The sequence below is a fragment of the Pteropus medius genome, unplaced genomic scaffold (assembly GCF_902729225.1).
Source record: "Pteropus medius unplaced genomic scaffold, Ma_sr-lr_union100, whole genome shotgun sequence".
Taxonomy (NCBI): domain Eukaryota; kingdom Metazoa; phylum Chordata; class Mammalia; order Chiroptera; family Pteropodidae; genus Pteropus; species Pteropus medius.
The window spans coordinates 9,073,571-9,092,695 of NW_024355990.1; the positions used below are offsets into that span (position 1 = coordinate 9,073,571).

The window sequence follows — 19,125 nt, forward strand, 5'->3', positions numbered from 1 at the left end:
CATTACAAAACCTGTCAGCTAATTAAGTACCTACCTCAGATCTGTCATTCCCTTTAATCAAGTTAATCATCTGCTCAACTGGTAGGCATATCCTGGCAAATTACATAGAAACTCATAGTAATATCCTTCATAGTACTTTTACATATTTAATCTTTTCTTATTCTCCCCTCTTTACTGTATTTAATATTCATTGGTACAGTTCTGTACCTATTTAACATATTTTCAGCGTACGAGGTAGATTGTTTTTAGCTACTCGTAACAGAAAACCTTTCTAATTGGCTTAAACAAGAAGGAAATCAACTGTTTTACTTGAAAGGAAGTCCACAGATAGGATGGGCTTTAAGTTGGTTGATGTGCTCAACTGGGTCATCAGGGACCTACTTTCTCTATGCTTTTGCCATCTATTATCTCAGAGTCTGGCAGATTTGCTCTCCTCATGGCTGCAGGGTGTTATTATGCGTCTTTGTTCATGTCCAGTTAGAGGGAAAGGGGACCTTTTCCTGAACTAAGCCCTTTGCTTCTGTTTGCTTGGTTATTTGCTTATAGCTGAAGCAATACTGTCACCCACGCATCCCAAAGACTAATTAGATCAGTTAGAATCTATGAAATTGCGATCAGATCCCTTGAAACATGTGGCCATCTAGGAGAGGAGTGGGTATTAAAAAATGGGGAGTGTCTTTTTTTCCAGAGGAAGAAGGGAAAATGGGTACATGTTATGTGGGCAACGATTGCTGTCTACCATATCTAAGTCTCCTATATCTGTCCCGTTTCTGTGTTATTATCCTAATTCTAAAAAGTCTTTTCTATCAACTATTTTCATTTTTCTAAATACTGCCTATTTTTAAAGACTATCTAACACGATATTCATTCTTGCCTTCAGGATATCTCCCCATCCAGATAGAAACTTTTCTGAACTCTTAGTAGTATTAAGCATGACGTGCCTCATGTTCTGTATTGTGTTTTAGCCACTTGGTATATGTGCATAGTCATAAATATGTAAGTTCTTTTAGGGCAGAAAACGTGCTTTACTCACCTTCACATTCCTGTGCACTCTCAGCAACTCTGCAACTATTTATGGACTGAGTTATTTGTCAGTAAAACTTATTTTTTTATACAATATGCATTTAGAATTTTATGTCTAAACTTTAGATATGTTTCTCATACTGCCTTTATTATTTAAAAACTCTTTCAGAAATAATTTTTTATGATAACTAGTTTTTTTTTTTTAATTTTTCAGGGGAATTTGGCTTACGGAGATCATCTTTATATTTTCTGAAGCCATCATATTGGTCCAAGAACAAAAGAAATTATAAGGAGTTATCAGAGGGCAATGTTAATGGGAATATAAGTTTTAGTGAAATTGTTGAGCCTGTTTCTTCAGAATTTGTAGGAAAAGAAGCCATAAGGTATGATTTAATCTTTGACAATTTAGATATAAGAACTGCTGATGGAATATGCCACATTTAAATCCTGTCTTTTAAATGATGTATGTGAGTATGATATCTTTGGAGATTTGATACACATTTCCTGACTTTTTAAACACAGTATTGAGGGCTACTTCTCTTTTACTTTCTTTGCAACCATTTAGAATAAGGTTGCTGCTAGGTTTGAAATTTTATGTTTCATTGAATCATTTTTGATAAAATCTAATGTTTACACAGGCGAGCTGTTTTAAACTTTCTCCATTGTGTAGATTAAAACAGCAAATGTTAACTTTATAATTTTATTCAGGATTCATTGTGTAAGTTATACAACACATTAAACTGTCCGTTAATTTTATAGAGCTTTAGGTATTGTGACACATAATTAGAATATCAGTTTAATTTTCTAAGAAATTAATCACTATGCCTTGTTAAATCAGTCAGAATCAAATTTAAAGGTAATGAGAAAGAGAAAAGTGAAAGAAAATGTGAAGTATAATTTGTTTTATAAATTTAAGAAAAATGTATAAAAACTAGGGAGGCCAGTGGTCTGCCTTCTCAACGGTAAAATTCAAACTGATTATTAAAACCATTACGGTTTAAAAAATTATGTAAAACATTTAAAGCAGAATGAGAAAATCACTTCGCATTTATGGATAGTTTGAAATGTGTGCTAACGTGAAATAGTATTTTGTTTTTAATCTCCCTTAACTAATATAACAAGTATTTTATTAATTGCAAACAGAAAAATATCAAAGATGAAAAGTAATCTATACATTGCTTGAGTCACATGCCTCACTTTGTTATTAGAAGTAGGCTGCTCATAAAAAATGAATGAATGACATTTAAAATGGAGAAGAGTACTATATTTTTCTCTTGTACTTAAAAAAATACTTTTATAATTATTGTCAGCTCTGTGGTTGTCTTTAAGGAAGGTACTTATTATTTCTATAAAATATGACACATTTGATAATATTATACATGGAAACACACACATTTATAAATTGCTTTAATTCTTAAAGTAGAAAATGGTGTTTTTCAGAATCAGTGGTATTCAGAAGACATACAGAAAGAAAGGTGAAAATGTGGAGGCTTTGAGAAGTAAGTAGCTCTCCTCGTATTCGTTACATAGTATTAAAGTACAAATGGAAAAACAATTTGCATACTTCTTCGGGAATTTAAACTTCTTCACCACAATTTTTTCTTTTTTTCTCTAGGGATACTTTCATTTATTTATGTGATAAGTATCCATGATAAAACCAGTGAAAGTAAAAAGTAATATCTATTAAAGTGAAAAATATTCAACTATTTGAACAAGTCTGCATCCTTTTTCATTTTATTATTATGCATGTGTATATATATTAGTTACTTTTTTTCTTTTGGCCTAACACAATTTCTCAACCTCAGCACTACTGACATTTTGTGAGTGATCATTCTTTTTTGTGGGGGGCTGTCCTGAGAACTGTAGAATATATAGCAGTGTGTCAGTCAGGGTTCTTCGGAACCAATAGACTGTATAATTACATGTATACACACATACATAGAGTGAGTGAGCAGGAGGGGAATGGGCAGAAGGGAAGAGGGATTATTTTTAAGAAATTAGTTCACATGATTGTGGTGCCTGGCAGGCCTGAAATCTGTAGGGCAGGCTGGCAGCCTGGAAACTCAGCTAAGAGTTGAAAGTGCAGTCTTGAGTCCAAAATTCATAGGGCCGTCAGGCAGGCTGAAAACTCGGGCAGATTTCAGAGGAAATCTGTGTGACAATATTGAGGCAAAATTCCTTTTTTGGAAAACCTCAGTTTTGGCTCTTCCGACCTTCAACTGATTGGATGAGGTTCACAGGTATTATTGTAAGTAATCTCCTTTACTTAAAGTCAGCTGATTGTAGATGTTAATCACATCTACAAAATATTTCACAGCAACATTTACTGTAGTGTTTGACCAAACAACTGGGTGTCATAGCTCTAGCTATACTGGCATGTAAAATTAACCATCACAAGCAGCATCCCTGGTCTCTACCTATTATACTCATAGCAGCCTCCCTCTTCCCCAGTTGTGACAGCCAACACTGACTTCAGGCCTTGTCAAATGTCCCCATAGGTGGGTGGGGCATGGAGGAGGAATATTAACCCCCCTCCCCTTCTCGAGAACCATTTGCCTAACATACTGACTTTTCTAAATAGCTTTCATTTTATTATTTTCAATTTTTTTTTTGCCAAAAACTTTTTTAAAGTATTTTCATATTAAGGTCTGTAGGATCCATAGTGATCTCCCCATTTTTATTTCTGACATTTGTTATTTGTACTTTTTTCTTTTTTTAGCAGGAGTTTATCAGTTAAAAAAAACTTTAAAGAACCAACTTTTAGCTTTGCTGACTCTCCCTATTATGTATTTGTTTTCTATTTTTTGAATTTTTTCTATTATTTTCTTGTTTCTACTTCTACATTTAAATATTTTCCTCCTAAATTCTTGAGATAGATACATAGATCATTTTATAATGATGCATTTTAAATATATAAATTTTCATCTAAGCATGGCTTTGGCTGCAGCATACAAGTCGTGACAGGTTTTTGTTATTCAGTTTTAAATATTTCTAATTTTAACTGATTTTTTTTCTTTGTGTGAATTATTTATGTTTTGATTTTTAACTATATGGTGATTTCTCTTTTTGTTTTAGATTTCTAACTTAATTCCTCTGTAGTCAGAGAACATAGTTTTATGATTCATTTTAGCCTTTTGGAATTTATTGAGATTTGATGGCCCAGCATGTGGTTAATTTTTGTGCATGTTCAGTGTGTACTATATGAAACATATTCTGCAGTTGTATATTGTATTTCATATCAGATCAAGTTGGTTTTGTTTTTGAAATCGTCTGTTTATTGATTTATTTTTTGTGGGAGTGTTTGTCATTTATTGAGAGATAAAAATGAGAATCTTCAATTATGAATTTGTCTATTTTGATATTATGATTGTGAATTTGTCTGTTTTCTTTGTACTTCTGTCGTTTTCCTTTACATATTTTTCAGACCATGCAATTAGATACATATAGAGTTATAGCTTCCTTTAGGCTAGTGAGTACATGATACAAGTTTTCCTACCCTTTTTCTTTCAGTCTGTTTTCGAAGGTGTCTCTAGTACATCTGTATAGTTATTGTAGTTTCAAAATCTGGTCTGAAAATCTTTTTCTTCTAATTGGAATATTTACTCTATTTGCATTTAATGAGATTATTTCTATATTTGAATTTTAATCCTCTATTTTATTACTTCATTACTGTTTGTCTCACCTGTCCTATGTTTTTTTCTTTACCTCTTGCCTATTTGGTTGAATATTTTTAACTTTTTAATTTTCTTGCATTATAACTTACAGTTTTAGAATACACAGGTCTTAAAGGTACAGCTCAAATCTTTTACAAATGTATGCAGCCCTATAACCACTATACAGGTAAAGAGAGAAAACATTTCTAGCATTCTGAAAGTTTTCTTATGTCCCTTTGCAATCAATACCATCCTCCCCCAGATATAGTCACTATTCTGAGCTCAATCACTGTGAATTAGTTTTTCCTATTCTTGAATTTTCTATCAGTGGAGTCATATAGAATGTTCTCTTTAATGTCTGACATTTTTCACTCAGTATTATGTCTAAGTAACTACTTTGAACAGTTTTCTAAAGTTGCTGCCCTTTTTCACTGTGACCAGTAATGTACGACAGTTCCAGTTGCTCCACATCCTCACCAACCTTTGATATTTTCAGTTCTTTTAACTTTAGCTATTCTGGTAATGTATAATTAAATGTTAACATGGTTATAATTTGTATTTACCCAATATCAATAACTAATGCTGTTGATCTAAGATCTTTCTGTTTTTGATTTTCAGCAGTTTTACTGAAATATGGCTTGCTGGTTTGTTTGTTTGCATTTACATTCTGCTTTGGTTGTATAGTGCTTCTTGAATCTGTATCTTGATGTCTATCTTCTGCTTTAGAAAATTCTCAGCCATTTTTTTCAATATTGCTTCTTTTTTCTTTTCTCTCTCTAGGTTTATTATATGCTATTACTTTTCATTTTATCCCATTTGTCTTTTATTCTTTTTCCTGAATTTTTATACATTTGTCTCTCTGTGCACTAGTCTAGGTATTTTCATGTGACTTCACTTGTTCTTCACTAATTTTTCTATAGTCATGTCTCATCTACTGATAAACTGTCTCTTGAAATCTTTTTCACTTATCTTTTAAGTTTTTGTTTTTCCCCTTAGTTCTTTTATATAGTTTTTAGTTCTTTGCCAACATTCTCTTGTGAACATGATAGCATAATGATTTTTAAATCTTGTTATATGGTGCCAACAACATCTACATCTCCTCTAAGTTTGTTTCTATAGCCTGTCTTTTCTATTGCTATTTGGTCTTATCTTTCTCCTGCCTGATTATTTTTGGCTGTGCGCTACATATTGTATATGAATAATTGTAGAGATTATTTGATGCCCTGGATAATGTAATTTTCCAGAGAGGATTTATTTTTACTTCTGGCCTGCAGCTGTAAGGTACTAAATCCTAGATCACCTTCATCAAATCAAGGGCTATGGTTATTTGAAGCTGGGTTTTCATATCCCTGTCTCTTGTCTTCCTTTAATCACTGACACATCAACCAATGATATTTCTTTATTCCATTTTTCTTTTATTTAAATTGAACCTTTTAAGCATTTACTTAGCCATTCCCGTGCTGTTGATTAACTTCTAGTTTTTTGCCACTACATTTACCATGTCTATAAATACCCTTGGGAACAAACTTTTGTCTGTTTCTCTGTTTTAATTCCCTTGGAAATTCCTAAAAGTGGAATATTTTGGGAATTTTGTGCACTCTCTAAATCTGTTAACAAATTTTGTGCACTCTCTAAATCTGTAACAAAAAAAACCGTTTATATTTATTACTATTCTTATTGTTCATTCCACTGACTATAACGAAGAATTACTATTATGTCATAATATTAAATATTATGTTCTTAAGTATGCTAGTAATTTTAAATCTGACTTTAAATTTATTGATTTATTTGAAGATTGCTCAAGTATTATGAATTATCTTGTATAGCACAACAAAAATAAAAATTATATTTGAATCTTCTCCTTCCCTGAACTAGATCTGTCATTTGACATTTTTGAGGGTCAGATTACTGCACTACTTGGCCACAGTGGAACAGGAAAGAGTACACTGATGAATATTCTTTGTGGACTATGCCCACCTTCTGATGGTGAGAATTTTCTGACTTAAAAAATCTCCTACCTGTTTTATTGTTATTAACTAAAGCATCACAACATACCCTTGAAATATGTACTGATTGATTTTTGTCAATGACTTAGGACCAACTTCTGTGTCTATAAAGGTGTTTTTTCTTTTTTCGATTACACACATTTGTTTTTCAATAGAAAATAAATAACTCAATCATGTTAATTAAGTAAAAAGGAACTAATTTTGTACCTATTTTATCAGATATTTTGCATGTGTGTTTATTTTTTATTTTCAAGAAAGGATAAATCGATAATTAATTGAATATTAAATGAGACCTGTAGACATTTCAGGTAAGAAAATAGAGATTTCTATTTTCTCTATTTTCAGAAAGAAAGAATGATACTTGTCAATACTGTCATCTAAAATAAAATTTTAAGAACAGTACCTAAAACCTCAAACATATAATTGTTACATTGATTGCCCTGTAGGTGAGAATTCAGTGTGGCAATTTCATATTTCCACAATAACCAGACAGAGTGGCAGTATAATATTTTACTTTAAGAAAGGGCTGGATTTCTATGTTTTGAATCTACATCTTTTTAAATATAGTTTAACATTTAGAATTAGTTTGATTTTTTTTGTTTGTTTGTTTATCCATAATTGTGTTACTCTTTGATGGTAGTTATCAGTATCTTAACATTTGTATAAGAATGTATGATTTTTGTTGCGGTTCTCATACCTTGCCACGTTGATTTAACAGTTCTTAAGTGGCATATATTAGTATTCAGTTTATGTAAGAGAAAAGCTGGAATTCAGATTAAGTGATTTTTTCAAGATCACACTCTAATTGAGAATATTTTTATCGTTGTTCTCTTCACTATTGCATAAGGCCTGGAAATGAAGGAAAATTGTTACTGAAATATAAGTGTAAATAATGCACGAGTCAGGCTTCTGGTTCCTTGCTCTTTCCACTATGTAATATGTCCTGAAAATGAGAGGAAATGAAGTTGGAATATAAGTGGAAGCAAATAACCAGTAATATGGCAATGAGGGTGGGTTGTAGCTTCCAAATTTATGTTAATTCTTACCTTATATGTCTTATTACATACAAGTAACTGAATTATTAGTATGTATTAAAGCATGTAAACTTTTTAATACTTAATATATTTAATATAAATTTAAATATATATTTTGGTTTTAGGGTTTGCATCTATATATGGACACAATGTTTCAGAAATAGACGAAATGTTTGAAGCAAGAAAAATGATCGGAATTTGTCCACAGTTAGATATTCACTTTGATGTTTTGACAGTAGAAGAAAACTTATCCATTTTGGCTTCAATCAAAGGAATACCAGCTAATAATATAATACAAGAAGTATGTTATTCATATTGAAATCTTTATGTTTATTTCCTGTAAATTAATAGCCTTTTGTAATACCTTTTATAATAAAAATATGCTTGAAAATCTAAATATAAAACCTGTTCTGAGTCATTAAACAGATAATCATTACAAAGAATTAGAAGTTTGAGTCAAAGTTTTTACACATATAAAAATATCCTTGTTTCATCTGAAAGATACTAGTCTGTCAATATAGGTGTTTCTTTTCTTCCTTTCTTTTCACATTTCCTCTTCCCCCTCAACACACAGAGCCTTCACACTGATCCCTTCCCTACTCCCGAGGAAGTCACACAAAAGTAAAACAGATCTTTCTATCAGGAATCTTTTTATCTCTTATTTAAAAATAATGTTTGAATATATGTCAAAATTAAATTCTTTACTAAAAGAACATTTTTAAAGTTGATATTAAAATTGGAACATTTAAGAACTAATATTGATGATTATGTAAATGGTGTGGTTTAAAAAATGACATTGTTCACGCTTTGCTTTTACAGGTGCAGAAGGTTTTACTGGATTTAGACATGCAAGCTATCAAAGATAATCAGGCTAAAAAGTTAAGCGGTGGTCAAAAGAGAAAACTGTCTTTAGGAATTGCTGTTCTTGGGAATCCAAAGGTAAACAAATAGTGTCACCGATGAGATAATTTTAAATTATGTTGAATAAAAAACAGGTTGTAGAAAGATATATGTACACACATTTTGTAAACTCTAAACATACATAAAACACTATATGTTGTGTTTTATAATAGTAAATAGTAAATAGTAAGGTTTCAAAACTGAAGTTAGAAAGGTAACATCTTTATGAGAGCAGTCATCTCTAGGAAGAGTGGAAAGGACGGCCTTTGGTTATATATGCAGTGTTTTATTTCTTAAAAAAATGATCTGAAGAAAATATGTCCAAAAATATATTGTATTAAGTTATAGTGGTGGCTATAACAGTGTTGTTTTATTATTCTCTATAGTTTTCTATATAGTTCTTAATATTTTAAGATAGAATAGTTCATAATAAACTTCAAGAGAACAAAAAAGAATAGTTCAGTTTTTCATTGTCTTGCTGATTTAATTTTGTACGTGTCTCTTTTGCCCTGTTCTTTGTTCTGTAAAACAGAGAACCAGCTGATACAATGTTTTGCAAAGTGCTAGAAAACTGATAGGTACATGCCTGCAGCTAGGAGCCCCCACTGGTCCCTACTGTCCTGACACTTTCCCCGTTGCTGCTGGGGGATGACTCTGGCTGTTTTTGAAATAAATAATCTTAAAACAAATTGATTCCCTTGAAGAAATATAGGACATACTTCTCTAACAAGCAGTTGTTATATTTACAAAATTTAATTGTGCAGATAAAAGCAGTATACTTAATGTTTTGGTTTTTTAGTTTATTTATATGGTTGTTATTACGCTTGTATATTATAGACATTAGCCTTTTATAATTAAACTAAGGAAAGTATTCACATGCCAAACTGTTCATTTTTAAAATCTGTGCTCACATAGGAGTGAAAAACTCAGATCTAATAGATTTTGGATTGCAAATAATAACTTGAAATGAGGAAGCTTTTCAGTTCACATAAATTTTATATATTTTAGTTTTCCTGAGGATTCTCTGCATTTCTTACTCCTTTTTACACAGATATTATTACTAGATGAACCAACAGCTGGAATGGACCCCTGTTCTCGTCATATTGTTTGGAATCTTCTAAAATACAGAAAATCTAATCGGGTGACAGTGTTTAGTACTCATTTCATGGATGAAGCTGATATTCTTGCTGGTGAGATTTGTACTTTAATTTTGAAGGATAAGGTCATCAGGCCAAATGGGAGATTGGACATAAGAGATGCTGAATCCTGAGGAATAAAGAAGCTGATGTTTTTAACAAAAAAGGTTTTAAAATGTTTTAAAATTACGTATTTTTGTATTGTGGAGGCCCTCAGACTACTCAAAGTTCCATCATTGCTAGGAGAACTCATAGGACTCAGCATAGTCACACTCATGGATATCAGTTTTTACTGTGAAACTGACAAGTACAGAGCAAAGTAAGCAAAGGGAAAAGGCACATAAGACAAAGTTTGGAGGAAACCAGACACAAGCTTCCAAGAATCCTCTCCCAGTGGAACCACGCTGGATGTGCTTCATTTCTCCAGCAATGAATTATTAACACACATGTGAAATGTCTACTAGGGAAGCTCATTAGAGACGCAGTGCCCAGGGTTTTCATTTGGCACTGGTCATATAGGCACCCTCTGCCTAACATATACCAAAATTTCAGACTCTCAGACAAAACAAAGTAAGTATAATCTAAATTGTTTGTACATTTTAAGTACATTGAGCCACCCTTATCTGTTCTAGGAATGGTGACCCTTATCTGTTCTAGGAATGGTGAGAACACTCTTAAAATCTAGGTCTCTAGACACCTGTCAAGGGTCATCCTTGTAAGCAGGCCTTTCTGAGATTAATAGTCTCAGGCCTGCTGTGTTAACTGTTCTCTGCACAATTCTAAACATAGACACATGTATAAAAAATTCAGGTTTAAGTCAACAAATGATTTTTAATAACTGTGACAAGATCTAAGAGTTTGAAATTCTAGAGTAACTTTCTGTATTATAATCTAAATAAATTGGGCATGTCTGTCATTTTTTTCAGTAGTATCTGTTTAAAAAAACAACAAACATTTTATTTTTTGTTACTTTTTATCTTTGGTTATAAAGGAAATGGTGAAAGTGCTTGTGTTAGTAAGTCTTTTAGGAAAAGTCTGAGGTATTTGGAGCAATATTAGGAAAGTAGACTCTAGAGTTATTCTGCCTGGGTATAATTCCTGGCTATGTCATTTTATAGCTATATGACAAGTGGGCAACCTGTATATTTTGTCATTGCTTCGCTGTTGTCATCTGAAATACAGGTGATGATAATCTAGTGCCTTCCTGTTAAGGATGTTGTGATAATTCAGTGAGCTAATACATTGGTGTCTCATATGGTAATCCATAAAATATAAATGCCAGTTATTAATGCTGTTACTAACTTAAAAATTGAAATGTAAATCTCTGTTTGCAGATAGGAAAGCTGTCATATCACAAGGAATGTTGAAATGTGTTGGTTCTTCATTGTTTCTCAAAAGTAAATGGGGGATTGGCTACCGCCTGAGGTATCAATTCTTTCTTTATTGGCTTTATTCTTTTTTATGTTCATGATCTGCTGTTGTTATATTTATGGCTTGCCATCATGCGCTTTGACCATAATCATGGCACTCACTTTAACTTAAAGCATTCAGAATTTACTTTTGGTTGTTTACTGAATAATCATAAAAAATTATGATTTTTGGTTTTCTTTAGCATGTACATAGACAGATACTGTGCCACAGAATCTCTGTCTTCTCTGGTTAAACAACATATACCTGGAGCTACTTTATTACAACAGAATGACCAACAGCTTGTGTATAGCTTGCCTTTCAAGGACATGGACAAATTTTCAGGTATTACTTATTTTCAGTTTCTTGGCTGTTGAATCAGGATCTTGCATTGGGAGTAGGTTTTCTTGATTTACGTTGTTTACTTTTCTGCGTGTTGTTTACATGCTCCCAGGTGGCCAATTAATATTCTATTTTTGCTTTGTTTTGCTTTAGACAGTCAGAAATGCTGCAAGCTAACATATTTCTTTTTTTTATAAACAGCATGCAAGAAACTGTAATTAATGTGTTAAGTAAATAATTGTGTTTGCTTTGTTGTCAGGAAAGAAGAAATTGCTCCATTCCCTTGTAGGCCTCCTGAGAATAAGATTTGTTTTGTGTGTGTGTGTGTGTCTGTGTGTATATATGTATATGTATATATATATATATGTATATGTGTATATATACATATATACATACACATACATATATCTATAATAGTTTATAACAGTTCTCCAGTTTCATGATTCTGTAATGAATTACATGATTACATGGTAAACCCTTGAGTTATTTTAATTGTGGCATTAGTTTTCTGCTTTATAATGAGGAACTCAAACTCAGTCTCATTTATCTGTTTAGGGATCTTTTAATAACCAGAAGGATATTACTGATGTATGTATGTTGTACAGACATTTATCTCAATTAGAAAATTTTTGTTAATTATTTATGATAAATATAAAGGAATCAATCATCACCTGGATTGAAGTGCTTATGCCAGCTTAATGTACTCTACCTATCATTCTGCCTGTAAAATTTCTTAATTTATAATAAGAAAAATATCTAATAGATATTTTTCTATAAAGAAATATTCCTTGGGGTCCTTAGCAATTTATAAGACTGTTAAAAGGGTCCTGGAACAAAAAAGTTTGAGAACCACTGTGCTAGCAGAACAAATTTAGTCATATCATATTTTTAAAGGATATTTTGGAATAATTCATAATAGTATACTTAACTATAAACATGCTTTCATATTTTTCTTTCAGGTTTATTTTCTGCTCTAGACATTCATTCAAATTTGGGTGTTATTTCTTATGGTGTTTCCATGACAACTTTGGAAGATGTATTCTTAAAGCTAGAAGTTGAAGCAGAAATTGACCAAGCAGGTAAAAACAAAACTACCAAAATATTTTAGGCAATGAACCTGAAAGATGGTGATTAAGACAAATAATTATATAAGCATGTGACATATATATTTTGGAGAAGAAATGGCTGAAATAAAAAGGTAACTAAGTAATTGAGATATTTACTCATAGCGATAGGAATTATGAAGGAAATAATTGGGTGGTCTTGGGAGGCAGATAACTCAGATTATATCTTCAAGGACTCTATTGAGATTATATTTAAACTGAGACCTGGATGGCAAGAACAATCTGAGGTGAAGATTTTATTGCAGAGCTTTCCAGAGAAAGCGAACTGCTACTGCAAAGGTGTTAATTAATTGAGGAACGAGTTGGATATCTGTGATGATAGAAAAAAGGCCACCATGGTTGGAGCTTAGTGAGCCAAGGAGAAGGTAGTACAGAGTGAGGTTAGAGGGGTGTGTAAAGGGCCAGGTCATGTTTCATCTCTGAATAACTGGAAAATAATTTTTTTTTTTTTAGTACAATGTGAAGCTATTAGGAGTTTTAAAGCAAAGGAGTAACATTTGATTTACATTTTAAAAATATCCATTCCAGTTATTGAATGATGAGTGGATTGTAAAGGAAGTGTGGCTGTTTTGGATAGGGTGCTAGCTAAGAATATTCTTGTACACATGTTTTGGTGAACATACATACGTATCTCTGTTGGGTTTATACCTAATAGAGAATTTCCTGGGTGGTAAGTAAGCTATGCGTATGTTTGGTTTTAATAATGTTGCCAAAGTATTTGAGAGTTCCATTTGCCTTACGTCACTGCCAGATGTGTGCCTTTTAAAAATTTACCTGCATCAGAACAGTTTTCATCTTTTTAAGAAATATACCATAATTTTATTATACCATAATTCTATTATTTTTTCACAAATAGATTATAGTGTATTTACTCAGCAGCCACTAGAGGAAGAAATGGATTCCAAATCTTTTGATGAAATGGAGCAGAGCTTACTCGTTCTTTCCGAAAGTAAGGCTTCTCTGATGAGCACCAGGAGCCTTTGGAAACAGCAGGTGTATACAACAGCAAAGTTTCACTTCCTCACCCTGAAACGCGAAAGTAAATCAGTGAGATCAGTGTAAGTGTGACCGCTCTTCTGCCTGATGAGACTTTCCTAAGGGTACAAAATCAGGTTTATCATCTTAATTTTTAAAATGTAGACATGTAAATAATCTTTGTAGTTTTGAAATATTAAAACTAATCTCACATGTCATAAAAAAAATTATGCTTATAGTAATTTCATTGAATACCATTAGAGCTTTACCCTTTTTTAAACTAGCATTTTTTTGTCTTATTTATAAAATAAGGGAGTGAAAAATAATATTCTCTAATTGTATAATTTTTGAATACTGTCATTGTATTTAAATTTTATTTTGCATCCATATATTTCACAGTTGTTTTATATCTATTACTAATATGTATTGGTAAACAGTGGGAAGAATACGTTTTATCCCTCTATAGTAGATGAATAAACTGAAATATAAAGGAGGCTTTATAGCTGGTAGAACTGGGATCTAAATGACATCTTTTCCACTTAGCTTTGCCTCTCAGTTAGGTTTCCTTGGGGCGCTAGACAATGAATTATTTGGAACTAATATTAAGTACTTTCATATACCATTAATGTGTTGTTAGATCCAAAATGGCGATAGAAATAAAACTTAATATTCAAGAATAAGAGGTTTGTTATATGTTGAAGTATGCTGAATTCACTTACTTTTTTGTCCAAATTTATTCAGTATCAAATGTCAGTCAAGTATCTGATATAGTCATGTGTCAGCATTACTGAAAGGAAAATATTTATTTAAATTAGCATGTTTCAGTTTATTTAATTAAACACTTCTCTCATAAAATACTTCCTGAAAAACAGTAGAAATACCTTATTTAGCTTGGGCCGTCATTACAAAATAACATAGACTGGATGGCTTGAGTAACAGAAATTTATTTTCACACAGTTCTGGAGGCCAGAAGTCACAGTAGAATACCAGCATGGTGGGTTCTGGGTTCTCTTCCTGGCTTGCAGATGGGCCACCATCTTGCCGTGTAGCTCACATGACCTATTTGTGCATGCACAGGAAAAGAGAGAGCAAACTCTCTGGTGTCTCTTATTAGGGCACTAATCCCATCATTAGGTTCCTCTCCTAATCTAATGTGACCTCATCTAACATGATTACCTCCCATAGGCCTCATTTCCAAATACTATCGCATGGGGGTTGGGGTTTCAACGTTTGAACCGCGGGGGGAGGATGGCACAGACATTCAATCCATAACAAAAAGTATTCTGTGGTCAAATATGCAAAAATATATATATATTTTTTTTTTGTCTTTCAGGTTGCTTCTCCTTTTAATTTTTTTTGCAGTCCAGATTTTTATGTTTTTGGTGCATCACTCTTTTAAAAATGCTGTGGTTCCCATCAAACTCGTTCCAGACTTGTATTTCCTAAAACCTGGAGATAAGCCTCATAAATACAAAACAAGTCTGCTTCTTCAAAATTCTACTGGTGAGAGTGTGTGAAGGTCTGTGAATGTGTGTTGGTCGGGGTACGGGGATGAGGGGTAAATATAGGTCAGAGATAAGGATTTTAGAAATGTAAGGTAAAGGCATGTTCTTTCTGCACAAATCTAAATTACATAAAACTCATTAATGCTGAGTAATATGTTACAGAAATGAAATTTTGGTTTCAGTATAAATGACAGCTTTTTAAAATAGTCTAATTTATACTACTTATAAAATTTTCTTTTTTAGTAGTAAAAACATTATTCTCAGAGCGGTGTGTTTCATCTCAAAGTTTATGATGAGCAAGAGAAACAGAAGTTGAAAAAACCCTCTTTTGAAAGTTACAGCTTATAATATTTATGCAGTTATGTATATAAATAGATATGTTTAAATCTTCAAGGACTATCTGAAAAATTAAGAAAAGTCATCTTAGATATAAATACTTATAATCAAATGCATTACATTTGTAATGGATGTTTTTGGATTTGCTATTCATTATTCTTACTACATAATTATTAAATATGAAAAAAAATTAAAAAACACATGGCCATGAGCAAGGGTCAGAACAAAGTTAAAATAACTGACATAGGATTCTGCTTTTCAAAATAATAAAACCTAATACAAAATTTTATTTATACATGATCAGTTGCTACAACATCTCCCATCTGCAAAGATAGTTGTAGTCCCAAGTTTCTTGAAGAGAAAATCAAGGTTAGCTAACTCTGGCAAATTTACAGCAAAAGAAAAGGTGTTTCATTTACTTCTCTTGCTGAAGTACGTTAGAAAGTTGAATTTCACACAACCCTGTCTAAACTCAAAACTCTTTGGGGTTTAACATCTCCTAGCACTTTACCTATATTCTAGTATCTTTCCTTTTGATTCACTGTTAACTGAAGACCTTTGCCCAGTGCTAAAATAATCATAGTTAGGGGTGATTATAAATTACTCTTAAATCATCACTCTTAAAATCTAGTTCTCAGTTTACTATGTAAGTTTTATTTTTTTGGAGGAAGAATGCATTTAGTGATAGAAAATTGTTTGAATAGAAAATGTCATGTTTCACGGTTTCTTTCATTAACATTCTTGTTTTGGGTTTTAATATACATTTTGTGTTGATAAAATATAGTACTGCATGGAGCCTGTTATTCAGATATTGTGACAGTTTTTGTGTATTTGGGGAATTGTACATGTATTTCAAATCTTTCTGCTTTGAGTTCATTCTCAACTAATCTGCAGAAATTTGAGTTATTTTCAAAGTTTTTGTCCCTTCTATTATTTTTTAGTATTTCTAGAGTTACTTACATACATACATATCCCATATTTTCCTAGGCCTTGTTGTTGATCCTAAATAAAGCTATGTTTCCTTTAGGAATCACTGGCTTCTGTGTTTATAGATTGGTTGATATTTTATACTCCTTGCAAAGCCTTTTGCATCACGGGTGATCCAGTTCCTTCAGTTATGGCTCTCTTCCCAAGGGTACTGAGCTGGGGATAAGAGATCAATTAAGGCACTAGATTAGGAATAAATGTAATGTCACTAAAAGCACCATTCTCTCTGACACTGAGGCTTGGTGCTGAGTCTGATCCATCCTTCCATACTGCTTAATTACTGATAGTGTTTTCCTTTGCTTGGTTTAGATTTTTTTCAGACCCACCTTTGAGATCCTGGCTTTTGTGATAATGGAATGTTTCCATTCATCAGGCATGTTGGTATGAATTTAAACCTTAGACAGGATTCAAAGTTTTTCCCTTGGCCCAGGCATTTGGAGAATGTAGTTGGAGACCTGATTATGTGTTTTAATATTTTAAGGTAGTTAAGGCAATCATGTTTATAAAACTTGTCTATTCAAAGCACACTGAAATCCTTTAAGGAGTGATGCTACCTATCTTTATATCCTGGCTTCTGCCTTTCTGAGCCCACAGGTTATCTTGTGACTTAAAATTGCGAGATAAATTTTTATTCTCACTATTCCACCAGATTTCATGTACTATCAATAAAATTTCAGTGTGAGTAATAGTAGCAGTGGCAGCAGCTAACTTTTGCAGTTGCAGTTCCTGTGTCAGGTTCTGTTCTAAGGCCTGTGTACGTGTTGACTTGGGTTTGAATCCAGGCTGCCTGGCTCCAGAGCCCACGTTCTTAATCACATCTTAGCTAATGAAGATAAGATACTTTCTTTAAAAAGAGGGAGCTCTTTCTTATGTTATTAAAAGCCTGTGTCTGTCTCTCATTTAAACTGATTCTTTATTATTTGCTTATTTTCTAATACCAGACTCAGATATCAGTGATCTTATTAGCTTTTTCACAAACCAGAACATAATGGTGACGATGTTTAATGACAGCGACTATGTATCTGCTGCTCCCCATAGCGCAGCTTTAAATGTGATGCATTCAGAAAAGGTAAGAGTAATGGATATAAACAAATATAAAAGATTAAGATATTCCCTCTAAAATCGATCATATGATTTGGCTTCATATGATCAATTTTAGTTGGAAAATAAAATTTACTTTTGAAAATAGTAGCAGAGTTTATTTTATGATGTATTTTATGCTCTGGTGGATGACCGATAAAGCTACAAGGAATTTATTTTTATTTTATGTTTTTGTTTAAAATATCAAAATATCTGTAGATTCCAAACCAGTTTGTCTTTATCATTGAGTATTATTTCTACGATCTGTTGACCAGCTTTCAGTACAGTTAGTGACAATTAGCTTAGTTGGTGAGAAAAGCTTGGTACATAGCAACAATATATCCATTTATATTTACATATGGTATGTAATGTCTCTTTTTTAAATTGTAGGACTATGTTTTTACAGCTGTTTTCAACAGTACTATGGTTTATTCTTTACCTGTATTGATGAATATCATTAGCAACTATTATCTTTACCATTCAAATGTGACTGGAAGCATCGAGGTCTGGAATACCCCATTCTTTCAAGTAAGCAAGCTTAAAATACATGTTTGTATGTAAAGTAAGTATTAAAAGCCAAGTGATAATAACAAATGAAATCTGAAGAGATTCATCTTTAAGATATCTAATTTTAAAGCTTGAGTTGAGGATGGTTTACTTTTGGGTTTAGGAGTCCGCAGTATTAGTTTGCTTCAGGGTCAAGGAGGTTCTGTCTTAGTACTGATACTTTTGTAAAGCATAAGTATTTTTCATATTAATCATAGAAAAATTAAGATAATTTAAAAACGAATATTGTTCATCTGAAATCTGGATTCTGGGGTATTGAAAAAACCCCGAGAAGTCACCCAGACAATTATTTTTCCTCTTGGTAGGACTATGGAATTATAAATAATGAAAATTAACTTAAGTCTCCGGAAAAAATAATCAACATTTTTCTCTCAATCCTTATGGGTTTTTTTTGTCTACTGAAAAATAAATGGGCAAATATATTTCTATAATAGCATTTTTTATTTTCTATTGCTGTACTGCTTTTTAACAGCTCTTTTGAGTTTAGTCATACACTATCTAATTCACCCATTTAAAATGTACAAGTCAGTGCTTTTTATTGTGTTTGTAGAGTTCTCCAGCCATTACCATGATCAGTTTATATTCCATCACTTTCCCAGAAACCCTTGTACCTATTAGTTGATCCTCCCCACCTTCATCCCCAGCTCACCACTAATCTACTTTCTGTTTCTATGACTATGTAATCTATACCTAAAACTTTTTTTGCTGTAATCTTTTGCCGTCTTCCAATGGAAATCACATAGAAGATTAATCTAGTACTCTTCTCGTTACACCTATAGCTAGACATGGGGACAAAGTAATATTAAATTTGCATTTTAAAAAGATAACTGGCACCAAGGTGGGAAAGGATTTCTGTGAGAATCGTGGAAAGAAATTTAAAGAAATCATATTAGTAACATATTTTACTAAATAGATTATATGAGAGGAGATGACAAGTGTTTGAATTAATGCAGGGGCAGTAATAATAGTGTCAGAGGGAAAAGGATGTTAAAGAAATATGTGGCATACTTTATCACGGTTGCATTTGTGAAGCGAAAAGAGGAAATGAAT

General features: G+C 32.3%; 1 protein-coding gene across 4 annotated transcripts in view; it reads left to right on the forward strand.

Moving 5' to 3' along the window:
* The window catches only part of ABCA5 (ATP binding cassette subfamily A member 5), a 53,913-nt gene that overhangs the window by 16,664 nt on the left and 18,124 nt on the right, over window positions 1-19,125 (forward strand). For all 4 annotated transcript variants that reach the window (XM_039859219.1, XM_039859220.1, XM_039859222.1 and 1 more), the window contains 13 exons: window positions 1,238-1,406; window positions 2,464-2,522; window positions 6,552-6,662; window positions 7,842-8,017; window positions 8,536-8,655; window positions 9,668-9,806; window positions 11,087-11,177; window positions 11,365-11,504; window positions 12,461-12,580; window positions 13,482-13,683; window positions 14,934-15,103; window positions 17,370-17,497; window positions 17,899-18,036. In XM_039859219.1, coding sequence (XP_039715153.1) covers window positions 1,238-1,406; window positions 2,464-2,522; window positions 6,552-6,662; window positions 7,842-8,017; window positions 8,536-8,655; window positions 9,668-9,806; window positions 11,087-11,177; window positions 11,365-11,504; window positions 12,461-12,580; window positions 13,482-13,683; window positions 14,934-15,103; window positions 17,370-17,497; window positions 17,899-18,036 — 1,763 coding nt within the window. The remainder of the gene's footprint in view (window positions 1-1,237; window positions 1,407-2,463; window positions 2,523-6,551; window positions 6,663-7,841; window positions 8,018-8,535; window positions 8,656-9,667; window positions 9,807-11,086; window positions 11,178-11,364; window positions 11,505-12,460; window positions 12,581-13,481; window positions 13,684-14,933; window positions 15,104-17,369; window positions 17,498-17,898; window positions 18,037-19,125) is intronic.